The 26,848-nt window shown below is 31.6% G+C and overlaps 2 protein-coding genes across 3 annotated transcripts; one reads left to right on the top strand and one right to left on the bottom strand.

Moving 5' to 3' along the window:
* The first annotated feature begins 2,718 nt into the window (after positions 1–2,718).
* Positions 2,719–6,502, top strand: LOC146901824 (protein NRT1/ PTR FAMILY 2.9-like). The gene is made up of 4 exons (XM_085739326.1): positions 2,719–2,969; positions 3,056–3,273; positions 3,758–4,317; positions 5,489–6,502. Exons 1-4 carry the CDS (start codon positions 2,828–2,830, stop codon positions 6,360–6,362), a joined length of 1,794 nt encoding a protein of 597 aa, XP_085595452.1. The 5' UTR covers positions 2,719–2,827; the 3' UTR covers positions 6,363–6,502.
* A 6,049-nt stretch (positions 6,503–12,551) lies between these two features.
* Positions 12,552–18,793, bottom strand: LOC146901823 (ATPase 11, plasma membrane-type). Of its 2 annotated transcripts, XM_085739325.1 has the most exons (21): positions 18,644–18,793; positions 18,415–18,534; positions 18,203–18,301; positions 17,906–18,043; positions 17,624–17,758; positions 17,330–17,509; positions 17,014–17,220; positions 16,810–16,929; positions 16,600–16,719; positions 16,358–16,480; positions 16,164–16,268; positions 15,915–16,059; positions 15,264–15,428; positions 14,908–15,146; positions 14,749–14,781; positions 14,547–14,628; positions 14,279–14,439; positions 13,832–14,017; positions 13,567–13,749; positions 13,305–13,483; positions 12,552–12,825 (listed from the first exon to the last, which is right to left on the bottom strand). In XM_085739325.1, exons 1-21 carry the CDS (start codon positions 18,701–18,703, stop codon positions 12,729–12,731), a joined length of 2,877 nt encoding a protein of 958 aa, XP_085595451.1. In that variant the 5' UTR covers positions 18,704–18,793; the 3' UTR covers positions 12,552–12,728. The 2 variants fall into 2 exon arrangements, with proteins under 2 accessions (XP_085595451.1, XP_085595450.1); XM_085739324.1 differs by having other exon boundaries at positions 14,908–15,428.
* Between the last annotated feature and the right edge of the window lie 8,055 nt (positions 18,794–26,848).

Genomic DNA, 26,848 nt, shown 5'->3' with positions numbered 1-26,848 from the left:
GAGAGAAGATGATTCTTTCTCAAGACAATAAACTCACTAAGTGGGTTACAAATGGCTCAGATCGAGTAAAAACGACAATGATACATAAAAGTCATGTTCCATGTTTGGAGCGCCATTAATTGCAAAGAGAGACGAGGGAGAAGGCACAATCATCGTGGAACTGCGCGACAAGGATGATGTTAACGGATTATGCCATGAAGGAGGAAACTCAGATACGAACTGGGGCGCCACGATCCCATGAGCAAGGGAAAATCACACACTACCCGAGAAATCAGTCGAGCAAATGCGCATCACTATAGCCCGTGTTGTTTGGACAACATGCCTGGTTTTTTCTTTAAATACATAGTTCATGCACTGTAATTAAGACATCTAATGAATCAAATAAGCTTATTTCACTTTTTTTTTGTCCATTTACTTTTCTACCTTTATCTTTACTTTATACATCTCTTATTGTAGCTTAAAAAACTCAAACAATTGTATTTAACGCTCTACTGTAGAAGTTAGGAACCCACAACTGAGGGACAAAACTCCTTCCTTGGCATCAAATATCAATCGTTTGAAGCAAATGGAATCGCACTTGAGAACATTCAATCGAACCTCGACTAAATTCTTGCTCCATCAACAGTGTCTAATATGGACCTCTAAAAATTGGTTCAAAGACAAACTCTTATGCTTTTTAATAAAATAAAAAAAAGTACTTTATAATAATAAAAAATTTAGAACCAGTAAAATATTTTATTAAAATTAACTACGAATAGTAGGTCCGCCTTTGAACCGAATCTATATTAGAGCCCTTTAATTCTACAATTATTCATTTTATTTTCAAATAAAAGTTAAATTTTAATCTTTAGAGATTTAATTATTGTGCATGAGTTGAATTATTTTTAATTATGCACTCAATCACATCTTATCGTGGTTATCTTGTAGCTGATGTATGGTGTATGTTTGGTTTCATTTTTGGAAAAGTTAAAACTGAATATAGAGCATATAATTGACTTTGACATATTTAAATGTTCTTAAACAAAATTGATTTTGGACCTTAAATTAATTCTAATTTGAAAATTTCGCCTCTAAAATTGATGTTTAGCCTCAATTGTTTTGTTGAACCAGTTTTTAACCAAAATTAAATTTACATACATGTGATGTGATGTTGGTGATGGGTCACTTATTTTGTCTAAATTAACAAGAGTTGTTGGAGTTGAATTGGGTAATGCACATAGCATTTGTGTGATCGAGATATGTCATTGTTGATATGGGGGGATCCATTGCCTTGCTGTCAGGTTTGTTTTATGACGAAGCTTGGACGGTGTAGTTAGAATGGGGACAGTGCTTAATGTGTGAAAGGGAAAGTGGGAAGAACTGATGTCAAATGTGAATTATGAATGCTTGAACAGTTTAAGATGTAGCGAACATATGATGGTGTAGAAGAGGAGTAAGGATGATCTCAATTTATTTAAAATAAATGGAGAATGTTATTTGGTTGTTCGATGAGAGATAGATAAAAAAAAATCTAACTCATTTCACTAAATAAAGCAGCACCGGGACATTAAGGGATATCAAGACAATCTTAAGAGCATATGTGGAAGTCCGTGCAAGTTGATGAGCAACCGCATTAACTTCGCTCTTGAAAAACTCAAGATGAGAGTTGCTACATTTAGACTTAACTAGATTAAGACACTTCCTAACAATAAAAATTATCGAGTATGTTATTGTCGAAAGCATCAGCCACAATCATAATTTGACAAAATTATTAAGTGTCAAATTATGTGTTTGGATAATGACTATTAAGTTGCATCCATGTGTATTGTCAGTTTGTTACCTTCTTAAGTCGTGAGGGGTTTGAGTAGCATTAAGAGGCACACACACTTTGTAAAGATTAGGTTATTTACATAATCACACAAAGAAAAACTAAAATGAAATATATTATTCCCAGCAAAGAATCATAACCAATACAAAGAGTTCAAAAGATGATTTAAAGAGAAACAACAAATATAGTACAAGAACTCAAAGAAACCCCACGCAAACTAGGTGGCAAACCACAAACACGCAAGAGGACTAAACCACCAAAAATGTAAATCAAAGCTATATTTCCAGATTTTGCTTACAACCACCAAAAAGCTAAAAAACTTGACTTTATCAATTAAATGTTGCATCGAAGACTACTTAAGCTAAAAAATACGTGAATTTTTTTCTTTCAAATAACTCAAACGTATATAATCCAAACCAATTGCATAAAAGATCAAAACCTTTTATAAAATCCTTCAAATTTGTCAAATTGAATAAGATGATGAGAAATACAATGAAATACATTTTAATACTTGCAAAAATGGTAAATATATTTGAGATTTTGAATACTAAGATAAGGATATTCGTTAAATATTTGTAATTATCTTAATTTTTTAGAAAAGGGAAATACATTTAATAAGCTATTCCTAAATATAATAGTCATTGACTCATTTCCTACTGTCGCCAGATTCTTTCATTTTAATTTCAAAAATAATAATGGTCATTTCATCAAAATATTTAAAAATCAACATAAATCTATTTTTAAAATAGTAAATTAAATATGAACAAATTTTTTGGTGAAAATAGTTAAATATGAATAATTCTTTCAAAAAAAAAGTTAAATATGAATAAATTAGTCGACATTTGTTTATATTGTAGTCCAAGACATCCGTACATTTTTTTATATAATTGAATTCAGAAAGTACACTTTATAACTTCTTCCCAATGACCTTTGTTTTCTAGTTCAACCTCCCCCAACTATATACATATTTCTTCCTCCTGACCAGGGTGTTATCTAGATTGCATATATAACTGTGCATAAATGGGAGAAAGAGAGACAGAAGAAGGAACAACAATGAAGACAATTGAGAAAGAAAACAACATGGAAAATAGTGAGAAACATGAAACAAATGATGAACCTAAGATCATCCACAGAGGCTGGAAGGTCATGCCTTTCATCATAGGTAATTAATGTACACACTATTTCTCTCTCAATTTTTCTCTATATGTTTGAGCATAATTAATTATGCTTGAAATTTTTTATGAACAGGAAATGAAACTTTTGAAAAATTAGGAGCCATTGGAACATTAGCAAACTTGTTGGTCTATCTTACAACTGTATTCAACCTGAAAAACATTACAGCTGCAAACATCATCAATATCTTCAGTGGCAGTACCAACTTTGCTACCTTGCTTGGTGCTTTCTTCTCTGATACATATTTTGGTCGCTACAATACATTAGCATTCTGCACAATCACTTCTTTTCTGGTATTATTCTAATGCTCATTGAAACCATTTGACTAAAACTAAATATTTATTAAGAAAAATAGTCAGTCCAATGTTGAAAAAAGTTAAAACAATCTAAAAACTTTTCAATTAATTGTGGTCAATTTTCTCCTAGAAAGTTTCATGAAAAATTATAATTATAATATTAATTTAATAGACATACTTCAGCCAAATTTTATGAAACACCAAACTCCTACAAATTAATTATAGTATTTTAAGAAAATATATGTTGTACTGGCTTGCTGGCGCGATCCACTGAAATTCAACCCTAGTCGCTTTGATCCGTAAGGATTTAAGAAAATATAAGTGATTGTATATAATATCGTCATGTCGGACACCAGACACACCTTTAATCTGAAGCGTTGGTGCTACATAGTGTATGTGTCTGGTGTTCGTATGTATGAACAGCATATTTCAAGTTATACTAATGTGCCCTTTTAAATCTTCTTCCTTGCATTCCAAACAGGGATTACTTGGAATACAACTTACAGCAGTATTCAAGAATCTTCATCCACCACACTGTGCAAAGGAAAGTGCCACATGCAAAGAACCAACAACAGGACAAATGGCTTTTCTAATATCAGGATTTGGTTTACTGTTAATAGGTGCTGCAGGAGTTAGACCATGTAACTTAGCATTTGGTGTTGATCAATTCAATCCAAAAACAGATTCAGGAAAGAAAGGAATCAATAGTTTCTTCAATTGGTATTTCTTTACCTTCACTTTTGCACAAATGGTATCTTTAACACTAATTGTGTATATACAATCAAATGTGAGCTGGGCAATTGGTCTTGGAATTCCTGCTGCTTTGATGTTAATAGCATGTGTGTTATTTTTCATGGGAGGTAAATTGTATGTAAAAGTTAAACCAAGTGGTAGTCCCATCACTAGTATTTTTCAAGTCTTAGTGGTTGCAATCAAGAAAAGAAGACTTAGTCTACCTTCTCAGCATCCAATGCTTTCACTCTTTGATTATGTGCCACCCATGTCTATTAATTCAAAGCTTCCTTACACATATCAATTCAGGTAACTACATCCATCAAATTTTAATTCATTTATTCCATAAAATTGTACTCCATCCATTTTAAGGTCCCGTTACTTTGCTTTTTTAATGTGGCATTAATTATTTTTTCTTCAATTCTACCTCTAAATTAAATGTGTCCACTCTACTTTTTGAGTAATTACTAGTGTTTCAGTATACATTTATCACTAGTAACAGTTGGTAGTGATAATTTTTTAAAGGCCAAATACTATTTTCGGTCCTTTAAGTTACATGATTATAACAAGTTAGTCCTTTAAGTTTTTTTGTTTCAAATTGGTTTTAAGTCATCAAATATTTGCACCATTATCCTAATTTCATCAAACTTAATCAAAAAGTGTTATGTGGATGTTTAATGTTAAGTTGGTTTGTTCAAATTCATTGCTCTCAAAACTAAAGCTCATAGGTGTGTTATTCGGTATTCAAAACAAAATTGACCGATTATTTGATTTAAAATATTGTTGATCGAATATTTATATGTAAAATTAGGTTTGAAATTCAAAAACAAGAAGAAGAAAATGTGTATAAGTAATCATGTTTGATGTTATAAGCACTTTTGAACCTATAATCTTAATGTTAGATGGTCTATAAGCACTTTCTAACAAAGTTTGCTGAAAAGATGGATGACGGTGTAAATATTCTATGACTTAAATGACCAATTTGTAACAAGAGATAATTTAAAAGATCAATTGGTAACAAAAGAAACTTAAAGGACTAATATATTATAAACATATAACTTAAAGAGCCACGAGAGGTATTTGGCCTTTTGTAAATTTGTTACATTTTGTATATTCTTTAATCTATGTGAAAAAATCAGGATGACAATTATTTTAAAGCGAAATAAGTAGTGACCAGATGATTTAATTTAATATCTAAACTTAACGGAATTTCAAAATAATATCTTAAATCAAAAAAAATCAATCACAATAGTCCATGTGAGACAACTTTTATGACTAAACTGATCGACACAAAAAACTAATGTGATGGAGGATTTCCAATTTCCATATCTTGTTCATTTAAGATACCAAATTATTCAACTCAACATTTTCATAAACTAGATTGGTGATTAACTACTTTTGACTTCATGCAATTTCCTAGTAGATTTTTTATTTGTTTGTTCTTAATGAAATCAATACTAATACTATTAGATAAAAATAGGGTATTGGACAAAGCTGCAATGATAACATCACAAGACAAAATAAATCCAGATGGTTCATCAGCTGATCCATGGAGTCTTTGCAGCATACAACAAGTGGAAGAGTTGAAATGTTTGGTGAGAGTTTTACCTATATGGTTTTCAGCAATTTTGTACCATCTAGTTATTGTTCAGCAACACACACTTCTTGTTTTTCAAGCACTTCAATCAAATAGACGAATGGGAAACACCAACTTCAAGATACCTGGTGCATCCTACACTGTCTTCTTAATGTTAAGCATGACATTATGGTTACCAATCTATGATAGAATAGTTGTTCCTTTGCTCCGAAGATTCACCGAAAAAGAAGGCGGCATCACAGTCCTTCAAAGAATTGGTGTTGGAATATTTCTAGGTTTACTAAGCATACTTGTATCAGCATTTGTTGAAACACAAAGAAGACACTTAGCTTTAACTAAGCCTATTGGAATGCAACCAAGAAAAGGCGCGATTTCGTCGATGTCTGGTTTTTGGTTGGTTCCTCAGTTGATACTAGCTGGATTTGCTGAAACTTTTACTGCTGTTGGACAAATTGAATTTTACTATAAACAGTTTCCTGAGAATATGAAAAGCATTGGAGGGTCACTTTTCTATTGTGGCTTGGCAGGTTCTAGTTATTTAAGTGCTTTTCTTGTTTCTGTTGTTCATAGAACAACTTCCAAATCTGCTACAGGAAATTGGTTACCAGAAGATCTTAATAAAGGGAGATTGGAATATTTTTATTACATGATTGCTGGGATAGAAGTCTTGAATTTTGTGTACTTTTTGATGTTTTCCAAATGGTACAAGTATAGAGAACCTATTAGTAGTAGTAGCAGCAGCATTGGTAGTCCATGAAAGTATAATAATATGCACAATCTTAAGGAATAAATGTTATTATATATGGATTGATTAGTATATATATATCCTTTAATTGTAACATTGTTAATTAGAAATTTGAAAGGATCGGAATGGGTATTTTCATGTTTCATTGTGGAGTTCTGCCTGCCTAGAAGTACTTTTTTCACAAACATATATATAAGTAAATTACACTCGTTGCAATGGATTTTATTGCATTTGCAAATTATTTTAGTATTTAAAATCCTCTCTCTTACATTTTTTTTTTTCATTGAGGGATGATTTTGAGTTAATTTTTAATCTAAAATCACATCCCTTCATCTTTTTCTCCCTGTTTTAAACCATAACCCTATTTGTAATCATTGAAGATTTGATTGCGCGTTAAAACTATTGTCACAAAAGTGGTAATAGAGTATCTCTAAAACCATTCCAGATTGAAAAATTAATATTTGGTCGAGCCCCAAAAACTATGATTAATAGTCATTCAAGACCTAGATTAATTTATAAACATTTGCAAACGCACAAAAACTATTAAGAACAAATATTAACTAAATAAAATCAATTCAATTGTATTCAAAGATACTTAACAAATTACATGATTCGAACAGATATAGAGAAGATTTTCTACATGACCTAACCTAAAAAATATTTAAATTATACTATCATTGACATTTAAATTATAAAGAAATGAAATTATTTTTCTTAAATGGTGGTTCAAAATTAGTATATATCATAAAAATATTTATTTATGTTAAAAATAAATTAAAGTGTAGTGAATATTTAATTATTAAGGTAGAGGGTTGTAATTCAAGCATCTTATAGGGGAGGGAAGTGTAGATTTTACTTTTCAAGGGAGGGGGTGTATATTTTGACATAAGAGGGGAGGGGAGTGTAATTCAAGCATCTTTGAGGGGAGGGGAGTGTAATTTACTCAAAAAAACTAGTTACTCATAATAAAATCAAGGGTTAAATATATTTGTGTTTCCTATAAATATATCAACTTTTAATTTTAGTCCCTCTAAAATTTTAAAGAAAATACCCTTAAAATACTTGTTAGAAAAACTAAAATAATAAAAAAAAATTAAATTGGTGAAAATTATTTAAAAAAAAAGGTGTTTTTAATGTAAAGGGCATTTGCTAGCAAGATTATTTTTTTTAAGGAAGAAAGCTAGCAAGATTTTTAGGGATTCGGATCCCCTCCAACCAATCTTCTCCTGCGGTTTGTCCTATGGTAGTTACAACCGTTGGATTTTTACACGGATCAGAGAGAAAAAATAAAATGAAGTAATTAAATAGTCTCAACCGTTGGATCACCGCATGAGAGATGAGATTATCCTTGTCTGATTCTTAGGTAACAAATTAGTCTCATGGTCACTCTTTGAAAAAAAAATGGAAAATGTTAACTTGTTCCCTTAAGGAACAACTTTTGAAGCCAAATGTAAAAGCTTATTTTCAAAAATTGTGCATTCAATGTCTTGAAAGGTTAAAAACTTATCTTTTTCAATACAAAACTTATGTTTTAATTCTATTTTTAGATCATTAAATTGTGTCCTTAGAGCATCCATAATGGAGAAAACCATTTTAGTATACTTAAATGAGTTCTCACGTGTACACATCACTCATTTATAAATTTTTAATAGTGGTATCTAATAAACATTTGATCCCTCCAACTCAATAACTTTATATTGTTACATTTCAATTTTTTAATATTAAAAAAGTATGGGTGTCACTTATTATTAAAAAAGTGTGTGCAATAATGATTAATTTAATAGAAAATAGGGTAAATTACACTATGGGTCCTTTAAGTTTGAGGTTTGTAACAGATTGATCCTTTAAGTTATTTTGGTTACACATAAGTCCTTTAAGTTTGAAGTTTGTAATAGATTGGTCCTTTAAGTTATTTTGGTCACAAACAAGTCATTTAAGTTTGTAAATGTTTTCAATTTAGTTTTTCTGTTAACCAAATGATGATGTTTGTTTGAGACCCCGAGTTTTATACGACCCCGAAAAAAATCTCCTTGATGGGAGTACTTAATAGGAGATAGATTCCTTCAGTGAAAATCTCTACACTTTTCTGCAATGTCAACATCGATACCATTAAACATTTTATCTCTTATGATTTCTACGTTTAATGCTCCATTCTTTCATTTTTTTTTTAATGGGCATGATTTCATTGAACTCTGTAGTCGCTACAGACAATTCAATCCCACTTAATAAATATCGGATCTTAAATGTTTGAGACCCTTTCATTATAAATGCTTTTAGGACACAAATTATCAAGACCTAAAAACTTATCTCATGGTCACAAAATTCAATTTGAATTCGTTGAGAAATGTACCAACATCATTATAAATGCACCAACATTGATTTTCTACTCGGCGACCAGTGACATTAATGATGTACTGACAAAGTGGATTACTACAATTAAAAAATAGAGAGATTAGTCACTTTAGTCCCTGAATAGAAAAGGAGTCATCACTTTAGTCCCTAAATGCAGATAAATTGCAAAAAAAATCCCTAAATGTATACTTTGTTGGTCAATTTAGTCCCTGAATGCAGACTTCGTTAGTCAATTTAGTCCCTGAATGTAGACTCCGTTAGTCACTTTAGTTCCTGAAATGGACCAACAGAGTCTACATTCAGTAACTGTTTTACAATTTCTCTGCATTCATGGACTAAAGTGACTACTCCTTTCCCATTCAGGGACTAAAGTGGCTAATTCCCCATTAAAAATACCTACATCATGTTAAGGTCAAAAGTTTTCTAGAAGTTTTCTCTAAAAGGTCATTATTTAAGGAATTTATGAAAATAAATTATGTCTTTAAAATATATATTAAACACATTTAAAAGTTATAACTAATATAAAATTACTAATTTCATAATTTTTTGGTAGATAGATGAGATGGCAAAACCAACATAAACTCACACACACAAAGTGGAGGTACCGGGGTTCGAACCCCGGTCATGACATCCGCCTTAACAGTTTTGGTATTTTTGCCGGTTGAGCTATGACTTATTACTAATACTTTTATATACTTGAACAATGTCTCAAGTACTTATTAACATTTTCTATAAATAAATAAAATACTTTTTTTTGAAGAAGAAGAATAAATAAAGTACTTAAAAACTGATATATTTGAACTAAATTTCAATTATCTTATTTGTTTATATTTTATTTTGAAGTATGATTAAAAGATCATCACACCACATAGCCAAAAACCGATCAAAAGTTGAGGTTTTCTATTTAAAAGATAAAGTTTTAAATTTTTAAAGAACTAACTATGCACGTCTCAATACACATTACTCCTCTGCTCTTTTTTTTTATAAAAAAAACAAAAGTATCAATTTTTAAATTTTTTTATAAAAAATATTTACCAACTTTTAAATGTATAATTTCATTTGTACCTTTATTTATCATGAGATAGAATATTAAAAGTAAATAAATTGGTGGAATTAAGAGGAACTAATATAAAGTCTCAGCCCACAAAGCTAAGTTTCTATTGAGTCTAAGGGAATGCACTACACCATATAGTTCCGGAAAAGAAAGCGTTTTTTTTATAGAAGCTAATTGCCTCATCCAAATTGGCACTGGAAAGAAGAAAGCGGCTTACCGGCGTTAGGGCGAAAGAGTTGTGAAAGAAGAAAGTTGTACATGAAGGTACGATATTCGCAATTGGTGTTATAAAAGTGGCGGTCTTGAATAAGCAAGTGGTGCAAATCTATTCCTTAGAGTAGGAGTTGTTGGGTAGTAAATTTAAATAACTATTTTCAATGTATTTTCGTAAATTAAATTGTACCGGTACACTTGTTTTCTAGATATGTAAATTAACGATAATCTGTATGAAAGAAAAAAAAAACATTATTTTTGAAAATATAATTTCATTGTTTATAAAAATCATATTAAATTTTTTATATTTTTTCAACAAGAAATTTTTTATTTTACCGTAAAAAATAATCAATATTCACTATTATGAATAATAAAAATTAAAAAAAAATTAGATTTTTCTTCGCCGACACTTTTGCTAAATAAGATTTAGTTGAATTAATTGTAAATGATAAAAAATAATTTTAAAAAAACAAACAAATCATTTAACTATTTCAAACGCCGATGTAGTACCCTCCAATTTTCGAATGTACCGAAAAAATTGTCGTGTGTTTTGCTTCTTATAAAAAGCATGAAGGGAATAGTATTTACTATAAATATAGCTTATTTTATCACCAACACGCAACCATAAAATAATTTGATCTACCCTTAACCATAGATCAATAGGAAAAAGATAATTAGTAATGGCTACATTCCAGACCTTTAGTATGCTAATTGTAGTAATTATTTGTAGCATTTGTTTTGATATGTTTGTTGAAAGTGAGATTTCATCTCCAACATCAAATGACTCCCCTGTTAAAAGTAATTATACGGAGAAACATTCATCTCAAGTTATATATCACTTTAACAATTTTATATAAATTAAAAAATGTAATTAATATTGTATAACACAACATTTTCTTTAAGAATTGGCACAACTATTTTGTGATAATTTTTAGGACAAACATTTTATCTTTTTTTTTGTGTTTGTTAAATATGTGATGTCACATACAATATTTATATTTTGATGCTGAAATAACACAATTGTTTTCGTGGTTGGCATAATTTGCACATTGGATCGATGTATGTGGTAAGCTGGTTTTTATTGCATCTCTCATAACTTTGAACGCTAACGCCGTCTCATCAAAATAGGGTTAATTAAGTTTTTAGTTATTATAAATATTCACAGTTTTGTTTTTAGTCCCTACAGAATAAAATCACATTTTTTAGTTCCTGTGACATTTTCCTTAACCATTTTAGGGACCAGAAATGTTGATGGAAATTTTTTGCAGGGACTAAAAATGTTGATGGAAAAATTTTATAGGGACTAAAAATGCTGATGGAAAATTTTATAGGGACTAAAAAGTGTGATTTTATTTTGTAGGGACTAAAAACAAAATTCTAAATATTTATAAGAATCATTTACTTAATTAACAGGTTTAGGGACATGAGGATCCATATTGCTTATTGCTTAAGGAAATTTGAATCACTTATGTACTCTTCTTTTACTTGGACCTAGATATAACTGGGGTGACTTCGAACTCAATTGTCCAATGAATAATATACAGGAGATTTAGAGTTTCAAACTCAAGCACTTCGAGTATATGAATTATGAGAGTGGCAATAAGATTTTACATTGAAGTATGCCCTCTCTTGTCAAACAAACTATTACCTAATTCATTGACAAATCATCAAAAGTTTTAGTAAACTGCACGAAAAACTCAATTATTGCCATTAAATTTTTACTAATTTATTTGACTGAATTAAAATTGTAAAAAGGAGAATATAGACCAAAAGGAATTCGCTAGTTTACATCCCATCCACTTACTTTTTAGTAGGTGTAAAATACACCCACTAAAAACCCGTTGGTGCCTAAAAAAACAGTAGGTATAAATTAGATAACCACTATATTAAATTCAAACGACATTTAACTAAAATTTAATGTAATCAATAAAAAAGATTATCTTATTATTTTTTATAAATAAATGAGTAAATTACACTTCCCTCTCCTCAAAGATGCTTGAATTACACTCTCCTCTCCTCTTATATGTTAAAATATACACTCCCCTCCCATGCAAAGTAAAATTTATACTCCCCTCCTTCTCTTAGGGGAGGGGGGTGAAAAGTTTTTTAATATGTTTTGAGTAAGAGGGGATGGGATTGTATATTTTAACATAAGAGGGTAGGGGAGTGTAATTCAAGCATCTTAGAGGGGAGTGGAGTATAATTTACTCTAAATAAATCCATCTCATTGAACAAAGTGATTGGATACTTAAAAAAACCAAACAAAGTGATTGGCCTAAAGTGATTCACTGTACAAATGCTAGTAGAAAAAATTGATAATTGATTAAAAAATTAAGAAAACTAAAATTCTTCAATTGAATAACCAACTAAAACATATCCGTTAAATTGGATATTTAATTTGAGAAAATAGTTATGAACTAAAAAAAAACAAGATTTTGTTCTTTAACAAAGTCTTTTATCTCCCATGACTTCACGTTCTTTTTGTCCAGATTTTATTTAATTTCCAAGGTAGCATAAAGATACACTCTGCAAAAAATTGACATGAATATAGTGATAGTAACAAGAAACAACATGCATAAGTATGAATGAATAGAGCTCGCAAAAGCACTCCACTTTTTAAGTGCTCAAAACAGAGGGCAGAGTAAAATGTTAACAAAAGTTAAAAGGAGTTTAATCATGTCATTACATTATATAGTACTTTCAGCAACATTAGGATATAACCATTTACAGTATTTTCATATGCAAATATATAAGCATCTTCAAACTGTGTATGCTTGCTGAATGGTATCTATGTCTAGCCCCTTCAATCTCACAACTGATTCTACATGACCCTTCAATGTATGAAGCTCTCTCAACCTGCACACAATTATTACCAAATAATCAAATACATGTTATGGAAACCGACTTAATTTAAATATGAAATACATGTTATGTTTCCCTCATGAAAGACACAAACACGTGATATGTTTTATCTTAGGAGATGCAAACAACAGTAGCAAAAGAAGTTTGCTACAGCCAATATTTTTTGGCAGCTAATTTATTTAATCCAACAAGCATGGAATCTGTAAATTCCAAACTATTAAAAATATGTATATGGTTAAATTTGCTTTCAACCCTTGTAAAATACTCTCCTATCAGGTTTACTCCTATAACAAATTCAATTTTGGTGAAAATTTTCATTGATGTTTGGTAGTCCTAGAAATTACCAGATTGAGAACTAAACACTAATGAAAATATTTGTAGAAACATAAAAAAAATTAACCCGAAACCTTTTTTGTAATATAATTGTGCATGTGTGTGATTGCATGAAGTAGTAATTGAGAAGGTATAGATACCTAGCAATTTCAGCTCTCCTTTTAGCTTCCTCAGCCATTTGATTAAGTTCAGTGACATGTGTCCCACCGGTGAACATCTTAGTGTCCGGAGGTTGTAATCCATGCAGGGTTCTTTGTGCATGTGCCCATTGAAGTTCCCTTTGTTCCTTCCCAAAGTCCTTTTGCCTTGTGAAAGCAATCTACAATAGACAAAATTTATAAGCAATGATAAAATAAAACCAGCCTTGGATTGCTAAACTCAAGAAAAAAAAACTCTACTCACCCTTTGCTCAATGACAAGATCCCAAGCTCTCCCACTCAAAGCATAGCGAATGAAAAATTTAATGAAATCCAGCGGAATGTAGAATATTATGTTGTATAACCATATAACACCAGCCCAACCCCAGCCTATCCCTTCGATTGCAGCAAAGCTCCAGCTAGCATAAACTGCAATCAAAGTTGCAATCTGCAAACACAAAATTCGTCATCAAATTTGTCGCAGTGAAAAATAACTACAGCGGCATAAAATGGTTGTTATAATGACTTACAAGTTGAGCGACGATAAAGGCAGCAACCAGCAATAAACCGGGACGCTCAACATATGACCAGCCTCGAGATCGAGTTACAAATATAAGAGCCTGACTAATAGTGCTCACTTGAAGATAGATTGCAGAGGCAAGTTTTCGGAAATCATCGTGAGCGGTTTTTTCGAGAGTCTCAACTCCAAACACTTTCTGAAAAGCATATTAAGCAACATAAATCAATGCCCGCCCAAAACAATCAAAAGGCAAAAGCAGAATTCATGACGCACATAAATTGAAATTAATGGGCACAAAATGATCAGATCATAACAGTAAAGAATCCTAGTATAGCTGCCATAATGGACAAAGCAACATCCCAACATGCATTGATGTCATTGGAAATCACAAAACTTGAGATAACCGATTATAATAAAACTACAGCATACTCTAGAATTGAGTTCGTGGAAAACATACCGGGAAGAAATCTGTTTTGTATGCCACCCAAAAGAATATAACCGTCATCATTGCCAAGTAACTACCAAGCACAACACCGGTAGTAAATATCTCCGATAGCTTCCAGCTATCTGGAAGAGGTGATGGTTTTACCCTATCTTTTGAAATTGTCATGATAGTACCTACAATGTCCAAGATATATAAATCACTTGTAATACTCAGGATCACAATGAAGCATACTGCAAGAGTACAAGCAGGAGTGAACAATTTAGAAAGATAAGAAACAAACCATCGTTTAGGATAGCAATAATAAGAACCATAAAAGGTGGAAAATCAAACTTCCATATCAAAGCCAGCAACATGAAGCCAAGCTGTAAGCATCAAACACATAGCAAACAGCAAAAATATTAGATCCATCTAATAATTATGTAAAACAACAGTGCCGTGTCAGGTAAACATTAGATCCAAGATTTGAAGAATGATTAACTTACCACAATACGAATTGTAATTGAGACTGCATAAATCTGTACGAAAGAAGAAACATATCAGTCGAAATACAATACATTATGAAGTAAAGGTGGTATAGGTAATATATAGAGAGAAAAAAATTGAGAATTGTGATGTTGACAGTAAGTAAATCCGTTGCTTACTGTATAATTTTTCATTCTTTGAAAGATAGCTCGGCTGGTTAAAACAGCACTTATAATAACACTGAGGCCAGGTTCTGTCAAAACAATATCGGATGCACTACGAGCTGCATCAGTAGCATCTGCAACGGCTATACCAATGTCTGCCTTTTTGAGAGCCGGTGCATCATTCACTCCATCACCAGTCATCCCACAAATGTGTTTCCTAGCTTGCAACCGTTTCACAATCTCGTATTTGTGCTCTGGCCAAATACATAAAAAATGAATATGAGCAAAGAACCATGTAATACTTGATTTACTACAACTAATCAATCGTCTAACATAATGCATTAAATTGCAATCACAGCATAGAAGCATACCAGGAAATACACCAGCAAACCCATCAGCTTTCTCAATTAGATCATCAACAGGTAAGGCAGCAATGGATTCATCCTTGTTCTGCCCAAGTAAAGCAGATGAAGGATACATGTTGGTACCCATTCCCAAGCGGCGACCTGTTTCCTTTCCGATAGCTAGCTGATCCCCTGATAAGGAAAAAGGAAGTAACATAAATGGAAACAAGGAGGATATTGGGTCCATAAGCGCTTTTTGGAAAGAAGAAAAAAAAATTGTCCCTAATATATAAGCCTCATTTTAAATTACTACATACATTTATTATTTTTCTCAAGTATACCGCATAATTAATACCAAGTTTCTTGAAAGATGAAAAGTCATAGTTGAACATATCCATACACAAAAGGATGGTGTTTTAGGAACATTCACACACAAAATTGACACATTAAATGCCCTGCTTACTTTTTTTAATATATGCGAAAATTGTAAAAGGACGGAGTTTATAATAAGGGGCAGAGATAGTAAGTTATATTGTTTGCTATGTGAGGAAGAGGAGGTCCTTTACTTGAAATGCATAAGTTAATTTCTAACAGTATCATGGATTATATGAATTCTTTCGGTAAGTAATAACAATGATACAGATAAGTCAAAGGAACACACTATCATATTCAACGGACCTGTAATCATTTTGACATTAACTCCAAGGTTTAGTGCCCTCCGTATGGTTTCGGCACTATCATGTCTTGGAGGATCAAAGAGAGGCATAAGTCCAATAAATTGCCATGGAGTTCCAGGACTTTCTTTCCTTCCATCAGGAACTTCCTATATAAAATTGAGAAGCCAGCATAAACATTTCTAGTTTCTAGATAGAAAGTATAAACACGAGTGTACAAATGCCTCAATTGATAAAGCAATAAATCAATTACTTGGTATGCTACAGCAAGAGATCGTAAGCCACGCTCTGCAAACTTGTCTATTACTGAGTGAACTCTTCGTTCAATGTTTGTCTTATCGTGTGCCAGATTTAGGATCTAACAATCATGTTACAAATCACAATGAGAATGCGAGACAACACGAAAAACATTAGCAAAAAAAACATGTAACCAGTGTTGCTTATTACCTGTTCTGGTGCACCTTTGCTTACTCTATGCATTTTACCCTCTTGATCAATATAAGTCAATGCCGTGCGCTTATCCGTCGGATTGAAAGGAAGAAAATGTACTTCTTGTATACCAGCACGTGCCTATGGTAGCAATAAGTTAAAAACGAAAACAATTAAAAAAACTACATAAACTTGAATTCAGAAAAATTTATGAGAAATATGCCGGTAATAAAATAGCCGAATAGTATATCAAAACTTACCTCCTTTGGATCAGCCAGCATCCCAACTATGGCAGTATCTATTGCATCTTGATTCTCAAGCCTTGAAGCTCGAGCCGCCATCAAAACAACGGCATCAGCATCCACTCCTTTTGCAAAAACCTGATTGAATAAGATAGAAATAATTAGAACAAACAAACGCATCTGAAACGGACAAAGATAACTGGCTAAAAACATCATTCATTATCCAACCTCAACAAGATTTTTGTCAACGGTAAGCTTATTTAATGTTAGAGTTCCAGTCTTATCACTGCAAAGCACATCCATGCCTGCCATCTCTTCAATGGCTGTCATCCTCTTCGTGATAGCCCCCTGCAGACATTAAAAAACCATTAATTGTTACTTGCACTAGTCAGTCCACCAAAGGTAGTGCTCAAATCGAAGAGTCTAACTGACCTGCTGGGATAGCCTGTGTGATCCTATCGCCATGGTCACTGACAAAACAGTGGGCATGGCAATTGGAATTCCTCCAATAAGAAGCACAAGGAGGTTATCGATTCCAGGACGATAGCGTCGATGTTGAATAGGATACATAACAATAAGCTCGACAAGCATTCCCACAGCAATCGAACATATGCAGAAGTTCCCAATTGCAGTCAAGACCTATATGACAGCAAAATATAGAGATATAAATATGATATCTGAATTGTGAATATTGATTGGACTGGTTAGACTACAAGAAGAAAAAAAAGATTCCATTCCGACATGTTACCTGTTGGAAGTGACCAACTTGATTTGTAGTATCAACAAGGTGAGCAGCTTTACCGAAAAAGGTATGAACACCAGTAGCTATAACCACGCCTTCAATCTCTCCTTGTTTGCAGGTAGAACCAGAATACACACCATCACCAGGGCCTTTTGTCACTGGCAGGGACTCACCTGTGAGTGCAGACTGAAAAGAGCAAAAGCGTACTTAAACTGTTGAGCATTCGATGGATTAAACAAGCGGGATTAAAAAGGCGGAAATTATATGATAAATATAAACGGTAAAAAACAAAGAATCAACCTGATCGATTTTCAACGGATCCCCTTCTAGAAGCCGTGCATCTGCTGGAACAATATCTCCAAGTTTGATACTGATGATGTCACCAGGAACCAGGATCGCGGCATCTTGCTCATTCCACCTACCATCTCGAAGAACCTTGACAAAAAACACTCATGGTAAGAATCTACAAAGTAAATATAGAATAAAAAAATTCCTTTACGAAAGCAATAATTTAACCGCGGCGATATTAATACGCAATACACGCAAGCACGTCCACATAACAAAAAAACAGAATTTAAACACCTTAGCTTTTGGCGCGAGACGGGCCATGAGAGCTGCAGCAGCATTACCGGCATTGTTCTCTTCAATGAAACTAATTGTTGAATTGATGATAAGCAATGTGATAATGCCAACGAAATCTTGCCAATCCGGAGCTTTCCCCTACACAAATATTCAAGGAACAAACAACTCCAAATAATCAAAATCAACCTACAAACATACATATGAAGGAACAAACAACAACTTCAAATAATCAACCAACACACACTCACAGATACACACTGAAAAGTACCAAAAAGCTGCTAAGAAAAACAGACTCACCCCTCCATTTGCAAGTGCAATAGCCATTATAGCAGCTGCCTCCATAACCCAAGAAAGAGGATTCCACATAAATCCCAGAAATTTCAAAAACTTGCTCTCCTGAAAACCACCCAGAAAATAATTTACCATCAAAATTCAATCTTTTTCATGTGGGCCTTATCATAATCATCACTACAGAAAAAATAAACAAAAAATTCAAAAAAAAAAATTACTCTTTTCTCTTCAAGCTTGTTATGTCCAAAAATTGTTAGCCTCTGCTCAGCAGCCTCACTTGTAAGCCCTTCTCTGCTACATCTCAAATTCTCAAAAACCTCTTCAATGGGTATGTTCTCCTACATTCACAAAACAAACAAAAATTCAAAACAAGAAACGCAAGAAAACAAACAATGATGATATAACAAAGGAAGAAGATAAAGGTGTAATGAATCAGATCTAAGTTACCAAATCAACAGTTTCTTTGAGCACAGCTTCTAAGGTTTCAGGTTTTTCTTCTTCAGCCATTTTTTTTTCTTTCTGGTTCTGTTTGGTTCAGCACAAGTTCCACCCTCTTTGTCTTTCTAGTGTCAAAAGTTATCAACTTTATCTCACTACAAAAAGCCGTTCAGAAATTAGGAGGAGTACTAAAGGGTGCGTGGAGTGCACTATCCATAAACCAAGAGGTGGCATAATATGTACACCCTCCCTCCGGTCACTAATATAAACAAAAATCTACATTTTAGGTCATTTATTTAATGATGTATGTAGTCTATAATAAAGACTATGTGCATCATTAAATGAATGAATCTAAAATGTAGATTTTTGCTTATAATAATGATCGGAGGGTGTACTACCTTTAACCAATAATAATATATACTTCTACACCGTCGGTTTAAAAAAGTTTTACACATACATTTAATTATGTGCTGCACATTATTTAATTAATGAGTTAAAATATATGATTTGTTGCCTTGAAATAAGTGATTTGTCATTCTTTATTAATTGATGTGACATCACATTATTGAATGTATGTGTAAAACTATTTTACATCAGTGATGTTTATAGATTAAACTTTAATTTTAACAATGTTTTACAATATGATGTCATTTTTTTTATGTTAATTCTTAAAATATTTTTTAAAAAAATATCTACTTAATGTAGTTTGATTGGATGTATGTGTAAAAATATTTAGGCAGTGTGATAAAAAAATCGTAAGGAAAAAAAACTTTAAAAACAATAAATAAAAGAGTGTAAGGTTAGGAGTAGGAGTAGACAACCTAACTATGACCCCCAAACAAAGGGTAGACGATTGAAAAGATAACCACTCTTCAAAGCTCAGAAACAAAATATATATAAAAAAAAATACACATGCAGATGCAGCATTATTATGGAATGAGAAAGTAAGTAGCTAGGTTACTTGGAATTGGAGTGTGTGTTTTGTAGTGATTATACTTTATTTGTCTTATAATAATATTTGCCCAATTTGAACATGTCACACATATTAAGAAAATATGATGATAAGTAGCGGTAAAAAATGATGATTTTATATAAAAATGATACACATAACATTAATTAAAATCTACAATTGTAAGTAATTAAAATTGGATTGGAAACCAAAAGAGACAATGTAATCATTTTTTTATAAATCTAACAACAATTATTATGGGAAAAATGGAGGAAAAAAAATTCCTTAATTAATAAATTGGCTTACCCTCTATTTTGCCACTTTCTTTTGTTTGTTTCTTAAGTAATTGTAGTTTTCAAATGAAAACAGTAGGAGATAAAGACAAGTTTAGATGGGTCCTTCTCTAGCAATTTTGAAAACTGCATAAATCACACTCCTTGCGTTTTGGTTTTTGTTTTTTTGCGTTTAGGATTACGTGTCTAAAATTCTATTCCAATAACTTTTTGATTTTTTTTTTGTCTTTTAATAAGGACGTCAAAAAATTGAAAATTTGATGACAATTATTTTTGTTGTTTTTTTAAAGATATTTTTGTTGTTTTGAAAAAAGTTATGTTTTTTTATGTTAAAGATAATTCAATTAACAAAAGTCTTACGATAAATCAAGACTGCCGAAATATAACGTGGAGTCTTTTTGATCTATATGCAATCTAAATTATTAAGTGCATAGTAATGAGCAATTTGGTTTACTTCAAGCCTAACATGCAAAAAAAAATTAAACTATGAAAATAAACATTGAAACAAATACAATCTTCAATAATATAACCGACATAGATGGAAGACTGTTGATGAGCATTTAACGCCAAGACCACATTAGAAGTATCTGATTCTGGTATAAGATTCATAAAAGACACGTCTTTCACAAATTTCAAACTCTTCAGCATAGTTAAAGGTGTTCAATGAACTTCGTATTTTGGCAAAATTGGACATCAACTTAGTGTCTTCAACAACATCGTACTAGCACTCTTAAAATTCACAATAGACTTTTGTGCCTCTTGAACAATTGTAGTCACATCAATATCAGTCCCCTCAAAACATTTATTATTTCTAGCACACCATATTTCAAACATAGGAATTAAAACATGGACTATAATATCCTTATCAACATTAATAATATTTCTCTTCAACCGCTATAAAAAAAGTTATATATTTACCAAAGTTATCAGAAAAATGGTAAAAGTATTTATAAAAAAAGTTATATATTTACCAAAAGTTATCAGAAAAATGGTAAAAGTATTTTCATGACAAAGGTTATTGATTGTTAGTGTTAGTTTTTCTTCTTTATCCCCGTGTAAATTTAAGAACTCAAACTTCTATATGAAGTTCATTTAGTATGATTCACATTCTGCCTTAATTCTAAAGAATTAACGAGTCACAAAAAGCAATGGGAACAAAACCTCAAAAATAGGCAAATGTTCTAGAGTCCCCTCTAAACTTAATATAAAAAAAAATTGAGTCCCATCTAAACTTTCCCTTTTCTCATACACATTGCCCTATATGTATATATGAGTAGATAATCGCATCGAAAAAGCCTTAAGCATTAATTCTGAAGAATTAACGAGTCAAATAAGAATTAATGTGGAGAAGTGGAGGGGTTCGAACTTCAATCCCTGCATGGGCGGATCTAGCTTGAAACATGGTGTGGCAGTTGCCACACCAGATTATTGCCCAACAAGGTAATATATAACATAATTTGACAACATTTTCACAAATTAAGGTGTGGCGCAGTGGTAGGATGCCTTTTAACCATTGTCATGTCTGCGGTTCAATTCCCTCCGCCTCCGTTTTTAACTTTTTTTAAGAAGAAAACCATATTTTAACAAGAAAATCATCAAAAAAGTGGTGGATGGGATTCGAGAATAACAAGAAAATCATCAAAAAAGTGGTGGATGGGATTCGAGAACATGAGACTTAGAATTGAAACAGTCTTACCTTAGCCATTTGGCTATAGTGTTTTTTCTGTTTAATTTTCTCATTACCAATATATATATCGTATTATAAATTTTTGCCACACCAAATCATCATGTCTAGATCCGCCCCTGGATCCCTGCATATAATATACAATATTTTTACCAACTGAACTTAGTTCACGAGGATACCAAATTATGAAGTACTCCCTCCGTCCCGGATTAACTGAGTCATTTACTAAAAAAAAGTGTCCCAAAATAACTGAGCCATTTCAATTTTCAATACTACTTTCATCATTCCCAATTCAATATATTCCACTTTTTCCCATTTATAACTCTAATTAATACTACTTTCATCATTCTCAATTCAATATATTCTACTTTCCCTTTTATTTAGACATTTTTCTTAATAAATGTAAAATGAGCCAAGGGCTCAATTAATTCGGGACGGAGGGAGTACAATTTATTAATGTTTTTCGTTTTACAAATAATATAATTACAATTATTGAAAGACCTTATTCAAACTGTCTATCCATGAGTAACCAAATTAAACAAAAACTGTCTATCCATGATTCCATATATCCTATCTATTACTCCTAATTATATTATTTTAATCTAATTATAATCATAATCATTTATTTTATTTTACTTTTTTGACCGAAATTTATTCATCCTTAAGAAAAACATATCGTCACACGGAAAATGTATACGATGGAAAAATCTATATTTTGTTAACTCTATCATAAATCGAGTCAAAAAAAACTATAATAAAAAATATGTATATTAAAATACATTTGATCATTTCAAAAATTATAATACTAATTACTCCCTCCGTCCCGGAATAACTGACTCATTTTCTAAAAAAAAGTGTCCCAAAATAACTGACTCATTTCAATTTTCAATACAACTTTCATCATTCCCAAGACAATATAACACTAAATAATACTCTCTCCGTTTCAAAATACATGTCCATTTTAGAGAAATTTTTTGTTTCAAAATACATGTCCAATTGATAGTTTAAGGATACATTTTGTCTATTTTACCCTTGTCTACCAATTAATTGGATTCTAGATTTTCTCCACAATAATTATTTTCCACTAATAAATGTTGACCCAATTTTAAGTGGATTTACTCATGCACTCTCCCAAGAAATTATTTTCCCATGACTACTGCTCTCTATAATCCATCGTAACATTGGAAAACATTTTAAGACTCTCTAATTTGAACTATAATTAATTGGACTCTCTAATTTGCTTATAAAAATGGCAAATTAATAATTAAAACTACAAAAAAAAAATGGAAAACATTGTAAGATTAGAGTATAAATAATGGAGGGAAGATTTTTAACCGAAGCATGATAAGAGAAGTTGAAAAAAATCTGTATTGGCAATGCTATTTTCAATACATAACCGCAGCAAAAATAATGTGATTTACTAGGGTAAAGATCATCTCCATTTTGTATAATAAATGGAGTATGCAATTTGGAGAGAGATAAACACATAAAATAGATAGCGGGTCCCACTATTAAGTGGGTTCCACCATCATTAATTACTTTTTAGTTTTTCGATATTTTTTTGTGTCTATATCTCTCCAAATGGATGAAATGGAGAGAATACTAAATGGAGAGGATCTTAACCCGATTTACTAGTACCCCAAAATGATATTGGTATTGCCAGTATTGGTATTGCCATTTGATTGACTTTAAATAATTTTGGTATTGATATTGGAAGTAATTATGAGATGGGGTAAATAAATGTAAAATGGAGGAAATCAAAGACAAGGGTATAATAGGAACTTTTGTGTCAAACTAGTTTGTCCTTGGTTACTGCAATTTCTCTAAAATGGACATGTATTTTGAAATGGAGGGAGTACTACTTTTATCATTCCCAATACAATATACTCCCTCCGGTCTCAAATGTAAGAAACTTTTCACTTTTTAGATTCATTCAATAAATGATGTATATGGTCTATAATATAGACCACATACATAATTTATTGAATGAATTTAAAAAAGGAAAAGTTTCTTACATTTGAGACCGGAGGGAGTATTCCACTTTCCCCTTCATTTATACACTTTTCTTAATCTGTGTGAAAAATCAAAGTAGGTCAATTATATCGGGACGGAGGGAGTATATCTTTTCCCTAAAAAAACTATCAATAATATCTTTGTAGAAAAATATTAAATATTAAAGAAAATGACAAATAGCCGTGTCGTGAAGCTAGTTGTGGTACGGATTAAACGCCCTATATATTTGACATCTGTTTCAATCTAAACATGAAATGATGTCATAAGAAAAAGATGGCTAAAAGAGGGCTAAAAATGTCATAAAAAAAGTAATAAAACAGAATAAGATAAGATTTGTATTTTTCCCATAAGTAGCTTTTTGTGAAAGAAAAATAAACAAAAGGTTAAAGAGAAAGGGGCTTGAATGGATGTGTTGTTTGTGGTGCGGCGTAGCACAGTAGAGAAGGTAGAAGCTGGAAGCTGGAAGCTGGACCATTTGCCTTTAAGGCCTTGCCAGCAGCCGCACATGCATCCACTTATGTAGAGATAGTAGATACTCCCTCCAGTCATATTTATAAGTAAAAAAAAGTTTTTTAGGTACATTGAATAATGAATGTATCTAACCTATAAATGTGACTTGATACATTAATTATTCAATGTATCTAAAAAAGTGTTTTTTGTTTATAAATGTGACCGGATGGAGTATCATCCTAACATATATCTCAGCCGGTTTGAGTTAAAAATTAAAAGAGTTGAAGATATTAAATTCATACTCAAACGAATAATTAAATATCAATCTATCAATTGATTTTTGTTACTTACAAAATAAATATCATATTTTTATGTTTATATCAATTTGATTTTCAAATTTTTTGAAATCCACCATTCGTTTAAGATGTATCAAATAAGTTTCTCTGTCAAAATTAGTTGTTAGATACGTTGATGCTAAATGAAGTTCAAATAAAATTCTAGACTAGAACACGACTTTGATTTTGTATGTTGCTAAACGATCAAGAGATTGTTTTGATTTTATTTGTTGTTAAACGATCAAACTCGAATGTCTAAATCTTATGATCACTCAAGTATTTTCTTTGGTTATAAAAAAAGTTGAGTTTACTATTAGGAAAAAGTTGATTTTTTTTCTCAATAAGAGGATTGCACAAGCCCCCAATTATTATTGTTGACGTTATTAATTAGACCTAAGGGTGGGAATAGGTTAGACCATGCTTTGATAGGCTTGAGTCTGATATACGAATTTTTTTGCATGTCTGACCTATGGTCTTTCGTAAGCCTATTATTTTGGCATGGTCTGAAAGCCTATTTACAAACATACTTCATAATAAAGTCATTAAATAGTTCATTTTATCTACTTTTAAATAAGTTAAATCGGCTTTATTTCACTGTAAGTCTTGTCTATCACTATAAGACCTTAAAAGCCTATTTCACAAGGTCTTAAAATCTATTTAAAAATTTCATTATTTGAGTTGTTTCTTGATTTTTATGTTTAATATTTATATTTTCACAGAAATAAAAAATAACTTTTAATCATATGTATAAACAGATCGGTCTATCAGACTTCGTAGTCTTTTTCGATATACTAAACTTAACATATATACTTAAATATGCTTTTTCAAAAACCTAAGCCTGACTTTTTAATAAACATGTCAGACCGTAGGCCCTTGACCTATTTCCTACCCTAATTAGGCATTGTCAATGTTGAGCATCAATTATGCGGCATTTGAATAGCATTTATGCGAAAGACTTGGTCACTTAAAACTTGGTTTAACTCCATTCTTAAGTACTAATCTATAAAATATATCATTATTTCCTTTTATATTTTTACTCAGATCTTCTGATGTTCTCTTTTTTGGGTTTTAGTTTTGATTTCTTGCCTCTGGTGTTTTTGTGGTCGGGCAAGATTGTTAGGTCAACGTAGTTAATTGAAAAGGGAAATTAAGAAGAAGAGCATAGAAGAGGGTAATCAATTGGAAAAGAGGGAAAAATGAAAAGTTTTTTACTTCATTAAAATGTTTCTATTAATTTCGTCCTTGTATATGTTGCAAATACGTGGACATACAACTCAGTGTTTTACAATACATGTTTGTGTGTCTAACAGTTGACCTTGGCAGAGAGATTTATTCGATGCACGTCAATGAAGTTGACAGTTCATTGAGTTCTTTTAAAAAAATTGAGGATGAAGTTGATCGATGGACACAAATTTAAGGAAACCATATATTAGTGGCGGAAGTTCATGAATCGTGGTATTTATCTTGTAGTCTTGGATTCAACTCTCACGAAAGACTAACATTCAATAAATTGACATGGGGATAGAGGAATGGACAAGAAGTATGTGAGTAACAGCGTCGACTATTGGGTTCGGTTAGATTGTTACATAAAAAGGTGCAAGAAACGAGTGAAAGAAATAAAACGTTGTGATTCGCACATACACAAAGTAGGCAAAAAAAAAGTGGTGGAAGTTCAGAAATTGTGGTATTTATCCCATAATCTTGAATTCGACTCTCACAAAAGACAAACACTCACTAAACTATCTTGGAGACGTGGGGGTGTAAGAAGTGTGTGGGTAGCTGTTGGGTGCGGTTAAGTTGTTATATAAAAAGGTGCGAGAAACGAGTGAAAGAAATACAACTTTACGATTCACACATACACTAAATAGACAAAAAAATTGATATTGATAACATTGTATGCTAAAATAACTAATATATGATATTTTCGTATGCGGTAGCTTTATTTTACGGTCAATGGTAACTCATTCTTACCAGTATTGGTAAGAATACAGGGAAATGAGTGCCCCTGAGATACTCTTTAAAGATCATAAGTAGTAAGTATTTATAAAAATGTATGCAATGGATGCCTTGGAAATTGAAATATTTGATTTTTTTAAGAATAAACTGCTTATTTTGGAATGCTTAAAGAGTGTCCGGGGCACTAGTTAAAAAGACTCAAAAGTATAACATAACTCTCATTCTATATTTTCAATATAACATAGCTAATTTACTTTTGTTGTAGTGTTTTTTTCTTTAAAAAAAAACTGATATTCATTTAAATTGATATATTACATCGATACAATACAAATCTAAAATCGTCAAAAATAGAAAGTATAAATTTGCGAACAAATTAACTCGCAACATTCATGTTAATAACATAAAACGTCAAAGTACACATGCATACAAACATGTCATATTCTAATATTCATAATGCCCATGTGTCCGGATCTGCAACATTGACGACACCAAAGTCATTGATTGAATATGCACTTGATCAAAACTTAAGTTTTT

The sequence above is a fragment of the Medicago sativa genome, chromosome 8, assembly GCF_051527215.1.
Source record: "Medicago sativa cultivar Bolivia chromosome 8, Bolivia_mono, whole genome shotgun sequence".
NCBI lineage: Eukaryota > Viridiplantae > Streptophyta > Magnoliopsida > Fabales > Fabaceae > Medicago > Medicago sativa.
Note: the sequence above shows the minus strand (reverse complement) of the source record. Positions and strands in the feature narration are given on the sequence as shown.